Here is a 14,641-nt window from a genome sequence, read left to right as displayed (position 1 = left end):
CCCTAAGGGTACACCTAGCGGCGATCATTGCATACACCAGAGGTGAAAAGGGTGGAAGTTTCTTCACTTCGCAGGTGGTGAAGAGATTCATGGAAGGAGCAAAAAGAATGGCCCCTCCGAAAAGGTTGCCGCCGCCGGCATGGAATCTAAACGTAGTTCTGACGGAGCTCATGAAGCCACCGTTTGAACCCATTCACAAGGCCACACTACAAATGTTGACGATGAAAACGGCCTTTCTAGTGGCCATCACCTCACTACGCAGAGTGAGCGAGCTTCAAGCACTAACGCTACAGGAACCCTACATTCAGATTCACAAAGACAGGGTAGTCCTGAGGACGGACCCACACTTCATGCCCAAAGTGGTGTCGGCGTTCCACATGAATCAGAGTATTCAGATACCAAGTTTCTTCCAAAACCCGACTTCAAACGCAGAAAAGGCCCTGCACACCCTCGACGCAAGAAGAGCGGTGATGCACTACATTGAGAGAACCAAGGATCTCAGGAAGTCGAAGCAGCTGTTTGTGTCCTTTGCCACTAGCTTCATGGGTAGGCCAGTGACTAAGGGCACCATCGCTAGATGGATTGCCCTCACTATTCAATTCTGCCACAAACAGGCTGGACAGGAGCTAGCGGAAGGGCCTCAGGCTCACTCCACAAGGAAGAAGGAGGCCACCGTTGCCTTCCTGGCGAACACACCCATCCAGGACATGTGTCTCGCGGCAACTTGGGCATCTGTGCACACGTTCACGAAACACTACTGCGTGGACATTCAGATGAACAAGGGAGCACAGGTTGGACAGAAGGTGCTTCAACACATTTTCAACGACCAACGCTCATCTACCACCCAGCCGCCACAAAATTAGGAAAACCGCTACAAAGTCTATGCACAGCATAGTGAATCCAGAAAGATTCACGCTGCAAAACGAATAGTTTCTTACCTGTCGGTGTAGTTTTGCAGCTTGAAGATCTTTCTGGATTCACTCGCGAACCCACCCACCTCCGCCAGGAAGATGAGGCTGGAGGAAGAGGGGGTAAAATGGAAAAGATCAAAAAGAATGAAAACGTACAGAAAAATGGACAAGAAAGATTAATCAATCGCCTAGGGTTTAAAACAAAAAAAAAAAAGGGAAAGGAAAAAAGAACCCGAAGATGGCGCCCCAAAGGTGGGACTTCCGCAGGAAGGACGACGACGTCACGGGAGGTGCACCAAATGGTGGGTCGTCGCCGGCCACCTGGGCTACAAAAAAAAAAAAAAAAACAAAGAAAAGACTACGAATCCAGACCCAACCACAAGATCGCGGAATAATGCACAGCATAGTGAATCCAGAAAGGTCTTCAAGCTGCAAAACTACACCGACAGGTAAGAAACTATTCGTTACACCTCACAGTGCAGGGCACATGGACGCCTCAACAAAAGTTACTCCATATCAACCATCTGGAGTTACTAGCAATCTTTCTAGCCCTAAAATCCTTTCAGCCACGGATTTCAGGCAAGGCAGTCCTCATTCGCACAGACAACATGACGGCCATGTATTATGTTAAAAAACAAGGCGGCACACACTCTCCACAGCTCTCTCAATTAGCACAGAGCATATGGAGATGGGCAATTCCACACAAAATCTTTCTCCTAGCCCAACATGTCCCAGGAGTCCAAAACACCATGGCAGATCTGCTCAGCAGACAGACACAACAGATCCACGAGTGGGAACTTCACCCACAGGTTCTTCATCCGTTCTTTCAAATGTGGGGGCATCCACAGATAGACCTCTTTGCCACCCACGAAAACAAAAAATGCCCAAGCTTCGCTGCCAGATACCCACACCCATTGTCCAAAGGAAATGCGATATGGATGAACTGGTCAGGCAAATTTGCGTACGCTTTTCCACCTCTCCCACTAATTCCATTAGTGGTGCGAAAGCTACAACAGCATTCCCTCACACTGATCCTAGTTGCTCCAACATGGGCCAGACAACCGTGGTACACCACGCTGCTGGAACTCTCGATAGTACCACACCAAAAGCTACACCTCTCACCATGCCTCCTAACCCAGAACCATGGAGAGATCAGACACACGGACCCAGCTCAGCTCAACCTTGCGATCTGGCTCCTGAAATCCTAGAATTCGGATACCTAAACCTTCCCCCTGACTGTATGAACGTCATCAGAGAAGCTAGACGCCCTACCACTGCACTACGCTGCCAAGTGGAAAAGATTTGTTGTTTATTGCCATAACACAATCAATCCTCTAGACTTGTCGATACAACACATCATTTGCTACTTACTCCACCTACAAAGGTGTAATCTGGCCTATACCTCTATTCGGCTACACCTCGCAGCAATTGCAGCTTACCTACAGAACAGGCAGCACCTATCACTTTTCAGAATACCTGCCATTAAAGCCTTCATGGAAGGCCTAAAAAGAATAATCCCCCCCACAGTACCACCCTCACCTGTGTGGAACTTAAATATCGTTCTCATCAGGCTTATGGGGCCTCCCTTCGAACCTTTGCATAAATGAGAACTGCATTTTCTCACATGGAAAACAGCTTTCCTTGTAGCCATCACTTCCTTCAGAAGGGTCAGTGAGATACAAGCACTTACCATACAAGGTTGTTCTCCGTACCAACCCAAAATTCCTACCTAGAGTCATTTCCCCTTTTCAACTAAACCAATCTGTAGAATTACCAGTATTTTTTCTCGCAACCTCAGACCGTTGCAGAAAGGGCTCTACACACGCTAGATGTCAAACGAGCCTTACTTTACTATATCCAAAGAACACAACCTTTCAGAAAAACCAAACAACTGTTTGTCTCTTTCTCTCCACCACACAAGGGCAACCCCATCTCAAAATCAGGGATAGCTAGGCGGATTGTAAAATGCATCCAGATTTGCTACCACAAAGCAAAACGAACGCTATCCGTTCCCCTAAAGCCCATTCTACACGGAAGATAGGGGCTTCTATGGCTTTTCTAGGGAACATCCCATTAGATGATATCTGCAAAGCAGCTACATGGTCAACACCGCACACTTTCACTAAACACTATTGTGTAGATGTGCAAACCAAGCAACAAGCTAGTGTGGGCCAGGCTGTACTAAAAACATTATTTCAAACCACTGCAACAGATACCGGTGGTCGCTGCTAAGGTTGGGAACTGCTACATAGTCTATGCAAAAGTGTGTAATCTGCAGCTCATATGCCTCGAACGGAATATGCTACTTACCAGTATGCATCTGTTCTTGGCATGTAGAGCTGCAGATCTACACACGCCCACCCGCCTCCCCGGCTACCAGTCTATCTTATTTAGATACAACACACATGGGTTTCTTCACTGTTGTTACTACGCTCCATCTTTCCCTGCTGGCGAAAAACAATCTGAGGATGGAGCCGAAGCCCATGCGCAATACGATCCAAAGGAGGAGTCACCGACCTCGTGACTTCCAAAGACTTTCCAAGAGGAAAAACAAACTGCAAACATCCGGGCCCAACACCAGATGGCGATCTATGCAAAAGTGTGTAGATCTGCAGCTCTACATGCCAAGAACAGATGCATACTGGTAAGTAGCATATTCCTTCTCCCATAGGAAATCATTGACTGTTTTTCTGTGAAATTTCTTCTAAGTGTCAATTTCGGCAAACTTTAAATATTCTTTAAAAATCGTATAATTTCTGAAAACGTAATTACTTACCTGTTTTGGCTAAAGGTCCCAGTACTGAGTCTAGGCACCCAGTACTGGATTACAAAAGTAACAAGAACATACTATTCCTGCAACTTGAATTTTCTGCCATAGGGAATCATTGACTGTTTTCTATGAAATATTTTCGAGGTGTCAACTTTTAAAATAGCAAAATATTGTCTAAAAATCATCACAGTAATTAATTTGACTTTCATTACTTGATTCCAAGTACTGACCCAGGACTGAATCTAGGATCCAGTCCTGGAAATCTAAAAGTAATCCAAAAAGTAATCTGTTGCAAATAACTTGAAACTTCCATTGAGCTCAATGCATTATTGTGTTTAAAATTGTGTTGCCTATTGCAACCACTTGTAACTTTCTACAAAAGTCAATTGCATATTGTCAAGGTATTTATATAAAGCATCTCATTCTGAGAAAGTATATTTTTTTATTGGTTCCAAAATAAAACAAGCATATATTTTTTATATATAAACCATTGGCCTAGAGTTCAGTTATTAAGTGTGTGAAACCATTTGCTGACTGAGTGTGTGCAACAAATGCTTTACACTGTCCTCTGATACTGCCTTACTACTCGACCAAGCTACCACTTTAGAGAGTAAGGTTATATCTAACTTTAGCCTCTGCCAAACGTCTGGGGACTGTGGACACACTGTACCTATTTGGGAACAGTATATACAGAACCACTTTCATACAGAGTCATCTTGTCAGATGGTCACTGTTTGTATACCTTCAAACAAAGAGGCAGAGTTGTCAGGCTATGAAAAGTGAATTTTCCAGGTTGGATATTGTAGGAAGCTGGCTCTTTATGTGATATATCAATAAGTGGTGATATCGTATGAAGACTCCAGAATTTCCCCCAGAAGTGTACAGGGCTCAATGTAAACCCTAAGGGCTCTATTTGTGGTAGTGTGGTCGAGCAACCTTAGGCCTAATACCAATATGACCAGCATAGGTCGCCAAGAAGCTAATTTCTGGGGCCGGGGTGCCACCCCAATGCTAGATTTAGAGATGTTTCTGGTCTCAGAGAGTAGGGGCTCTCAACCCAGGGGTCCTGAAACATGTCTGGTGGTGGCTGGCTATCTACAGCCAGTCATAGACCACACCGGGTTTTGCAGGGTTTTCAGGGTGCACCTCTGAGTAGACGGTACAATAAATCTCACACTGGCATCAGTGTAGATTTATTGAAAAGAGTTTTGGTACCAAACACGCCTGGGTTCTATGAATCCATCATGGTGCTAGGAAGCTCGAGTTGTTGAGTTTCTAGCCCATGTACTCTCTATAGCTTCTCTGACACTTAAAATATCTAAGAATGGCCTTAAATATTGTAGGGACTTATCTGCTCATGCAGATATGCTCACACCTGTGGAATGGTGCACCCTTCCCTAGGGCTAGAAGACCTGCTAGAGGTGTGACTTACCTATACTTTAGGTAGTACTATTTGACATGGCAAACAGACAGTCTGCCATGTTGACTTTGGCGTTTTTGTCTGCACCGGGCAAAGCATTGCATACTACATTGGAAGTGTGCATGGCTTAGTTGAGATGTCCCTAGGGGACCCTTTCCAGTCCCAATGCCCTAGGTACCAATGTACCATTTACTAGGGACTTAAATAGGGCCTGAAGGGCCGATTGTGGAATAATGTTTAGGGTAGCAGCACTGGCAAAGGGGACTGTGTTGGCAGGGACCCTGTGCACTAAAATCAAAACCACATCAATACCAGGCAAAATGTTGGGGCTAACCATGTCAAGAGGCACTTTCTCACAACTCTTTTCTACTTTTTCCTGTTCTGGGGTCTCTCCTGCTACACTTTCTGTTCCTGCTTCCTGGACCCCTCTCATGTGGTACTTTTATAGTTCCCATCTTCTCCAGAACGTATCCTCTGTGTAGTGCTTACTGTGTCAGGACCCTTTCCTGGGCTTCCCTCCATGGTCACTTTTGGAATACTTTTCTCTTTCCTTGTCTTTTCTGCTAAATTCCCAGTTGTCTGTCATTAATATCCTTTTAACAGTCACATTGTTCCCTTCCTCCTATTTCAGTTATCACATATTACAAAAATGTTAACTTTATTAATGAATATATAGGCACAGAGCCTAAAGAAAGTGTTTTTAAAATGTTTGGACTACAGTGAAGAAGATATTGCAACTCTTCATCTTAGTTAGAAAGCAACCCTTGACGTTGTAATGGTAGAGGATGTCAAAGCCTTTGCCCTGACATGTACTTTAGCACAGGTACTCTGATAACTATCACTTATCTTTAAATCAAAGTAAACAGTACCATATATAGGCCCAAATGCTGCAAGGGTTCATCACCAGCCATAGTAATCATTGGTAATTGGTCACATTCTCTTTTTATCCCTTCTTTGCAGCTGTCCAGGATAGATTAGACCAAATGCTATTCCTCTGGGGAGATATCAAAGCTCGTGCTGAAGAGCGGGAGCAGAAGTTTCTGGATGTGCTGGAGCTGGCAGAGAAGTTTTGGTATGACATGACCGCCCTGCTGACCACACTGAAGGACACACAGGACATTATTCATGACCTGGAGAGCCCAGGTATTGACCCATCTCTCATCAAGCAGCAAGTGGAGGCAGCTGAGGTAAGGGAGCTATAGGTCGTTGAGTAGTGTTTTTGGGTCTCCAGTGTTGGCCTTCAGTATAATTTCCTATGTTTTTCCCATTACCCCTCACTGCCTCAGTCTGACTGAGCCCTTCTGTGCAACACTAGTCCTCCCCCAAACCCCCCCCCCCCCCCCCCCCCTCCCGTGAACTTGAGTTCTGCCTGCGGAGCTGCAGCCTGTTCTGATGCCCAGGTCTCACATACATTTGTTTTTATGGCCAGCAGCATTTCCTCTCTCAAGGTTAACTTTGCTCCCAGTTTCCTTCTTATTCTCCATTTTAGCGGCCAGTACAGCTTCACAGAACCCCCCCATAACACATATCATTTGGAGTGTTGGACGCTCACTATAGGATACTTTGTAATTATTTTTCGCAAGGAAGACTCAGGAATCTGTTTCCGCAGTTCTCCTGAATCTAGCCACCGCAAAGTTTTGGGAGCTTGTTGCTATATAGCAAAATGTATTTACACACGCAAGTCTCAAATCTTTTATCCTCAAGCAAGCTTACACACTGATTCTTGAGATCAGAAGGAGGCAAACCCCATCAAACACCACAGTGACCTTTATTCACTCACCAGATACAGTGGTCAGATTGCACACTGGCTACACAGTTTGCTCACTGGCTATAATGAGGACATTTTGCTCACTGGCTAAAGCGGAATAATTTTGTTCACTAGCTACAGCGGAATCATTTTGCTCACTGGTTACAGCGGAGTTAGTTTGCTCAGTGGCTGCAGTGCAGTGTATTTGCTCACTGGCTAGAGTGGACTCTGTTTGCTTACTGACTACACTTGTTTGTTTAATCATTGACTATAGTGGTTTCCATTTGCTTACTGAGTTGAGTGATGCTTTTTCGTTCACTGGCTGCAGTGGTTCTCTTTACTCTCTGACTACGGTGCTGTACCTTCGTTCACTGTCTACAGTGAAGTCCATTTCATCACAGGCCACTGTGGTGATTGGTGTCTGTTTGCTCATTGGCTGCAGAAGTGTCTGTACACTCACTGGCAAGAGATGTTTGTTTTCTCTGTGTCTACCGTGAATTGTGTTTGTTCTGTGGCTACTGTGGATTCTGTTGGCTCACTGGCTCCAGTGGTGTAAGTTGACTCTCTGGCATTGGCTACAGTCTAGTCTGTTTGCTCACTTTCTATAGTGGTGATTAGTGTCTGTTTGCGCACTGGCCACATTCTTGGTTAGTATCTATTTGCTCACTGATTACAGTGGTTTCTATTAGTTCATTGGCTACAGTCTTGTTTGTTCACTCACTGGCTACTATGGATTTTGTTTGTTCACTGGCTACAGTGGTTTCTGCTGACTCACTGGCAACAGTGGCCTCCAGTTTTTCACTGGTTGATGCATCTGTTTGCTTACTGGCTATAATGGAGTCTGTTCACTTGTTGCCAGCAGTGCTGACTGTTCGCTCACTGATTGTTTACTCTCTGGCTACACTTATGACCTTTAGCTAATTGGCTACAGTGCTGACCATTCACTCTTATGCTCCAGTGTTGTTCAGTCACTGGCTCTGTTACTGGGTTCAAATGCAGCGGTTAATTGGTGCCTCTTTAGGCTGTGTTGTGCAACTTGCTGCAGATCAGCAAATGCTTCGTGAGTTTTTCGTGAGTTTCTTTCTAAATCACTCTATACTGATAGAACTGATTTTCACCTTTTCTCATCATGACTTCATGTACTTAGTAGAATATTTGCCAGAATATGCAATATTTGCAGAACTTTCAGAGACAATTTTTTTTTTTCAAGTTTAATCCATTAATCATTTTCATCTAAGTGCTTCTCGTTGTAAGACATCAGTCCTAGTGCGTGTATGGGGATTTCCTCTATATGAGTAACCTTTGGCCTCAGCAGGAGCCCTTTCTCTATTTCCACAATTGTGTTTGTTAGCTTCCCAAATCATTATTTCACTGGGATAAGGTTCTCATTCTCATATCCAGCACAACTGAAGGGTGCATGCCTGAGCTGAGGGGGTGAAAAGCTCCCCATGCTTTCTCAGGGAAGTTGTATTCATTATGAATGTGGATATTGATTCAGCTTAGCCAGATCATGTTACACATGCCAAGGAATGCATATGTGGTCACCCTCAGAAAATAAATAGTGTTTAATGACAAGAATTTTAATTCTACATTCAAGATTCCAATATATCAGGGCCTCATTGTGAGAAAGTGCCATCTTTCTTGCATGGTATGCCCCCACTTTTTGCTGAAATGCTGAATGTACTTTGACTGAGTGCGCCCTGGACTCCTGCCAATCAGGTGCCCAGGGCCTACGTTCCTTCCCTAAACAAAAACCTCCAAAACCAAATTGGCAAATGGTACCCTGGGTTCCCAGGGCCTTGTGACCAGGGAAGGCCTCTAAGGGCTGTAGCACTCATTGTGCCACCCTTAGAGGCCCTGTACCCTAAAACCCACACACTGCCCTGGCAGGCTGAGTGTCTGGGTACAAGACAAAACAGAGTCGACATGGCACACATCCCTGTGTGCCATGCCCACAAACTACACTGCCCTGGCATACATCATCCACCCCTCTAGATGGGTGCCCTATGCCAGTGGTGTGGGCACAGAGGCAGGAGCCCTGTGCCTCTACAGTATCCAGGCCCATTCCTGGGCCCTTTAAGTGCAGTGCTGCCATTTAAGAGTACATGGTGCTGAGAGCTTGTCAAACACGAGCTCCACAGCACCATAATGGCAGCACTGAAGCCTGAGAAGTTTGGTATCAAACTGCTCAGCTCATTAAATCCACACTGATGCCAGTGTAGGATTTAATGTACCAAGCACCACACAGGGCATCTTAGAGAGGCCCCCTGAAACCTAACCCACAATCCACGTCTGTTCGGAGGCTGCCTAGGCTGCCACACAGCAGACATGTTGCTGGACCCCTGGGTAGGAGAGCCCCTGCTCTCCTGGGCCTGCAACAATGCACATCCTGGTCGAGGTGCTAAATCTCCTCCCCCAGGATGGGCAGGGGGAAGCTTCAAAGGCATGCTGCCTCTGTGAGCTTCCCCAGGCCACTGCAACCCCTCACTCTGGCGTGAAGCTTGGCCGGAAACCCCAAATAAGGACAGGGGATGTGCCAGCCTGCCAACCCCACCTCTCAGGTGGGGGAGGCGAGATGAAGCACATCCCCGGGCTCTCGCCATCTTGAAGATGGGAAGCCCTACCCAATCAGGACTAGGCTACTGCCCCCCTCCCACAGGAGAGAGGCAGGATAGGGTGTGTACCCACCCCAGGACAGGGATCCATTGGTCCCTGCCCTTCACCCACCTGTAACGCCCCTAAATCTAGTATTTAGGGACACCCTGAACCTTCCTTCCCCAGATTCCAGATTCTAAATTCCAAAGAAGAGCTTGAAGAAAGCAGACCTGCCCTGTGTGAGAAAGTGCCATCTTTCTTGCATGGTATGCCACCACTTTTTGCTGAATGTACTTTGACTGAGTGTGCCCTGGACTCCTGCCAATCAGGTGCCCAGGGCCTATGTTCCTTCCCTAAAACAAACCAAACCCAAATTGGCAAACCCTGGCCACATGTCAGCCCCTGGTAAATGGTACCCTAGATACCCAGGGCCTTGTGACCAGGGAAGGCCTCTAAGGGCTGCAGCACTCCTTGTGCCACCCTTAGAGGTCCTGTACCCTTACACACACACACTGCCTTTGCAGGCTGAGTGTTTGGGTGCAAGACAAAAACAAAGTCGACATGGCACACATCCCTGTGTGCCATGCCCATCACCTACACGGCCATGGCATACATCAGTCACCCCTCTAGCTGGGTGCCTTATGCCAATGGTGTGGGCACAGGAGCGGGTGCCCTGTACTCCTACATTGCCCAGGGCCATTCCTGAGCACTGTAAGTGCAGTGCTGCCATTTAAGAGTACATGGTGCTGAGAGCTCGTCAAACACGAGCTCCACAGCACCGTAATGGCAACACTAAAGACTGAGAAGTTTGGTATCAAACTTCTCAGTACATTAAACCCACACTGATGCCAGTGTGGGATTTAATGTACCCAGCACCCCAGAGGGCATCTTAGAGGTGCCCCCTTAAACCTAACCTACAATCCACGTCTGCTCTGAGGCTGCCTAGGCTGCAACCCAGCAGACATGTTGCTGGACCTCTGGGTAGGAGAGCCCCTGCTCTCCTGGGCCTGCAACAATGCACATCCTGGGCGAGGTGCTAAATCTCCTCCCCCAGGATGGGCAGGGGGAAGCTTCAAAGGCATGCTGCCTCTGTGAGCTTCCCCAGGCCCCTGCAACCCCCCACTCTGGTGGGAAGCTTGGCCGGAACCCCCAAATAAGGACAGGGGATGTGCCAGCCTGCCAACTCCACCCCTCAGGTGGGGGAGGCGAGGTGAAGCACATCTCCGGGCTCTCGCCATCTTGAAGATGGGAGGCCCTACCCTATCAGGATTAGGCTACTGCCCCCCTCCCACAGAAGAGAGGCAGGATAGGGGGTGTACCCACCCCAGGACAAGGACCCATTGGTCCCTGGCCTTCACCTACCTGTAACGCCCCTAAATCTAGTATTTAGGGGCACCCTGAACCTTCCTTCCCCAGATTCCAGATTCCGAAACTACAAGAAGAGCGAGAAGAAAAGAAGACCTGCCCTGCAGCTGCAAAGGAGAGGGAGACACCAACTGCTTTGGCCCCAGCCCTACCGGCCTGTCGACCTCGGACTTGCTCCTGCTCCAAACCCGGCATCTCTTGTGGCCAGAAACCCCGGAGGACCTGGCTGCCTTTGAACTCTAATCCCCTGGGACTCCCATGAGTAGAGACTCTACTCAGAACCTACCTTTCACCCCTGGCAGCAGCCCGGAACCGCGATCCCAGCCAACTCTGCACCTGCCCAGCCTGGCCGGTGCCGGAGTGAACTAAACCCACGAGGACGACCCCACGGCGACTGTGACCCCGAGTCCGGCACCCAAGGACCCCCCTCGACTATCCTGAAGAAGCTTGCAGCCTCAGAACAGAGTGCCACCCCAACCGCGATCAACAAGAGGGTAAGATTTCCGACATCAAAAGGCGCCCCATGGCCCTCTGTGCCCAATCCCGGGGTACCTACCTATCCTCCAACTATCCAACTTACCCCTCGAAGTGGTGGTGGCACCCGAAGAGTCCTCGTCCCCGAGCCTGCAGTCTTTTTCTAAACCGGAGATTTCCCATAGAAATCAATTGAGCGCCCGACGGCTCAAAAGCACCCTGCAGCCAGCCGCCCGAGTGGCCCTGGCAGTGAAAACTCTACACTAACCTACTTCCCCACTTGCCCTGAGTAAGTGACCAGGAGCCCAGCTCCCACAGCCGCGTGGCTTGTCCGACAGCAGCCACCAACCCAGGCCCCCCTATCCCTCATAGGATAACATTGGGCCTAACTCTCTCTGCACCCGGCCGTCCTGAAACCGCTGAGGGTGAACTGACTGTACCTACCTGACACTGGGAGACCCCTGAGTCTATGCCCAGACCTTCAACTCTGCCAGTCGAGTACTTACCCTTAAACCGCTAACTTCATTTTCCTCGTAGGGTAACATTGACTGGCTTTTTCTTGGAAATTCTTCTAAGTGTGAACTTTTCAAAACTCAAAATATTCACCAAAAATCAGCCGAGTACCAAAAACGAATTTACTCACCTGCTCTTAGGTGAGCTCCCAGTGCTGGATCTTGGTGCCCAGCACTGACTCTGAAAAGTACCCACAACTATACTTACCTTTAACTCATTTTTCTTCCATAGGAAACCATTGACTGCTTTTCTATGAAATTTCTTCTAAGTGTTGATTTCTGCAATTTCTAAATATTCCTCAAAAATCGTATAACATCTGAAAACGTAATTACTTACCTGTTTTGGATAAATGTCCCAGTACTGAGTCTAGACACCCAGTACTGGATTACAAAAGTAACGATAACCTACTGTACCTGTAACCTTCATTTCCTTCCATAGGGAATCATTGATTGTTTGCTCTGAAATATTTTCTAAATGCTCACTTTTGAAATAGATAGATATTAGTTAAAAATCATTACAGTACCAAAGTCGACTTTCAACAGCTGATTCTGAGAACTGACCCAGGACTGGATCTAGGATCCAAGCCTGGAATTACAAAAGTAATCTACAAAGTAATCTGTTGCATGTAATCTGAATTTATCATTAAGCTCAATGTATTGTGTTTAGAAATAGAGTTGCCTACTGCAACTAATTGTAACTGTTTACTAAAAAGTCAATTGCATATACAAAAGTATTTTTATGAAACATCTCCTGTCGAGAAAGTATATTTTAATTCCAAGTGTTGGTTCTAAAATAAAACAAGCATATATTTTTTATATACAAACCATTGGCCTAGAGTTCAGTTATTGAGTGTGTAGAACTATTTGCTGACTGAGTGTGTACAACAAATGCTTTACACTGTCCTCTGATACTGCCTTACTGCTCGACCAAGCTATCACTTTAGAGAGTAAGGTTATATCTAACTTTAACCTCTCTCAAACCCTGGGGGACTGTGGACTCTGTACACCCTGTACCTATTAGGGAACAGTATATACAGAGCCACTTTCTCACGTGCTACTATAGCCGGCATTAATTGTCTGTACTGCACTGTCTTCAGGAGCATGAGGTCCTGTTGTTTGTTCTTGGTTTCTTTTAAATCAATAAAACAGATTTAAACCATAAAATAGTGTTGCCTATTGCAACCACTTGTAACTGTTTACAAAAGTCAATTGCATATTGCAAAAGTATTTATATAACGCATCTCATTCTGAGAAAGTATATTTTAATTCCAATTGTTGGTTCTAAAATAAAACCAGCATATATTTTTTATATATAAACCATTGGCCTAGAGTTCAGTTATTGAGTGTGTAAGACCATTTGCTGACTGAGTGTGTAAAACAAATGCTTTACACTGTCCTCTGATACTGCCTTACTGCTCGACCAAGCTACCACTTAGAGAGTATGGTTATATCTAACTTTAGCCTCTGCCAAACCTCTGGGGACTGTGAACTCTGTACACCCTGTATCTATTTGGGAACAGTATATACAGAGCCACTTTCTCACACTCATGTTAATTCGGGGGAACGATGATGTTCTTCCCGTCTGGAAGAGGACATTTTGATTACCTCCCATCTATCTGGTAAGGCAGTTTCTGTAACCATTCGCCCATGTGGTTTATCATAGCCCTTTATCTCCTGCATATCACGCAGGAAAATCGATAACCAGTCGACCGGTCTTGTTTGTGAGCCTGTGACTCAAGGGTAGAGGATGACGATTGTGACTGACATAAATAAAATTTGGAGAGTCATTGTAGTTTGTATAAAGGATTAGCTCAGACACATTGAGATTCAAAAGGAACAACTTACTTGTGCATGCAGTAGTCCTCTATATGTGGTAGAATAGCATGGTACGCTACCACCACTGCTCTACATGCTAAACCTTCAACAGGGACAGTAGTTCGCTGTTAGTAAATGAGGGACAAACTTGGTGCACCCCTCCAGATCCAGAACCTACTTATACTTACCTATGCTCACACGCTATATTAGCATGAGGCCAGGGAAAAAAGTCAGGATACCAGAAACAAGCAGTCGGGCACGCGGGGCATGAAAATATGTCTGTTTACTATGACTGGGATATTCCTGTTCCAATATTAGTCTTCCCTAAACTTGGTGTTCCAGCTAGATCGAGCCTAGCCTTCTGTCTGTTGTTTTCCTTCCTGTATCTTGTAGAGCTGTCTCTGTAGAAATACATGATTGGATTTGGCAGTTTTTTTAATTTAAAGCATTTGAAAGTATTGCCCCCACATGCACTGGTGACACCATTGGGTCTTCCCGCCCCTGGCCTGGGTCTGGTATCTCCCCACTCAGTGTGTGCTTTAAGAAGCTACAGCCTGGGTTTAGTAAAAGCCCTGAGTCCTGTAAACACCCCACGTGTCCTGCCCCGCCTTAGTTCAGTAGCTCGAACTGCTCCGCAGAGCCTTCATTTGGCTTGAGCCCCATATCCACCCTTCTTGGCCCATTTTTCAACAGACTGCATCTAGTTATCCTCCATCTCCCCTCTGACCCCAAAGACAAAGTGGCCCCTGTTATCAGAAGCCCATTTTCATTTTCATGCCCTATATATTGTGTAAGCAGGCCTGTAAGATCTAACTGATTGTATTTCCTTCTAGGCGATTAAGGAGGAGACAGATGGATTGCATGATGAACTTGAATTTATTCGTATCCTTGGGACTGACTTAATCTTTGCCTGTGGAGAGACTGAGAAACCAGAGGTGAAGAAGAGCATTGATGAGGTACGCCTGTGTATTTTCTTACACTCATCCCGAATCTTCTGAGCAGAATGCTGTTTGCCCTACTTTTGCCTATGCA

General features: G+C 46.3%; 1 protein-coding gene across 5 annotated transcripts in view; it reads left to right on the top strand.

The window, feature by feature from the left end:
* MACF1 (microtubule actin crosslinking factor 1) overlaps positions 1–14,641 on the top strand; it is a 1,146,281-nt gene that overhangs the window by 897,099 nt on the left and 234,541 nt on the right. For all 5 annotated transcript variants that reach the window (XM_085648361.1, XM_085648360.1, XM_085648359.1 and 2 more), the window contains 2 exons: positions 6,062–6,288; positions 14,443–14,565. In XM_085648361.1, coding sequence (XP_085504487.1) covers positions 6,062–6,288; positions 14,443–14,565 — 350 coding nt within the window. The remainder of the gene's footprint in view (positions 1–6,061; positions 6,289–14,442; positions 14,566–14,641) is intronic.

This window comes from Triturus cristatus, chromosome 3_2 (genome assembly GCF_964204655.1).
Source record: "Triturus cristatus chromosome 3_2, aTriCri1.1, whole genome shotgun sequence".
NCBI classification, from domain to species: Eukaryota; Metazoa; Chordata; class Amphibia; order Caudata; family Salamandridae; genus Triturus; species Triturus cristatus.
Note: the sequence above shows the minus strand (reverse complement) of the source record. Positions and strands in the feature narration are given on the sequence as shown.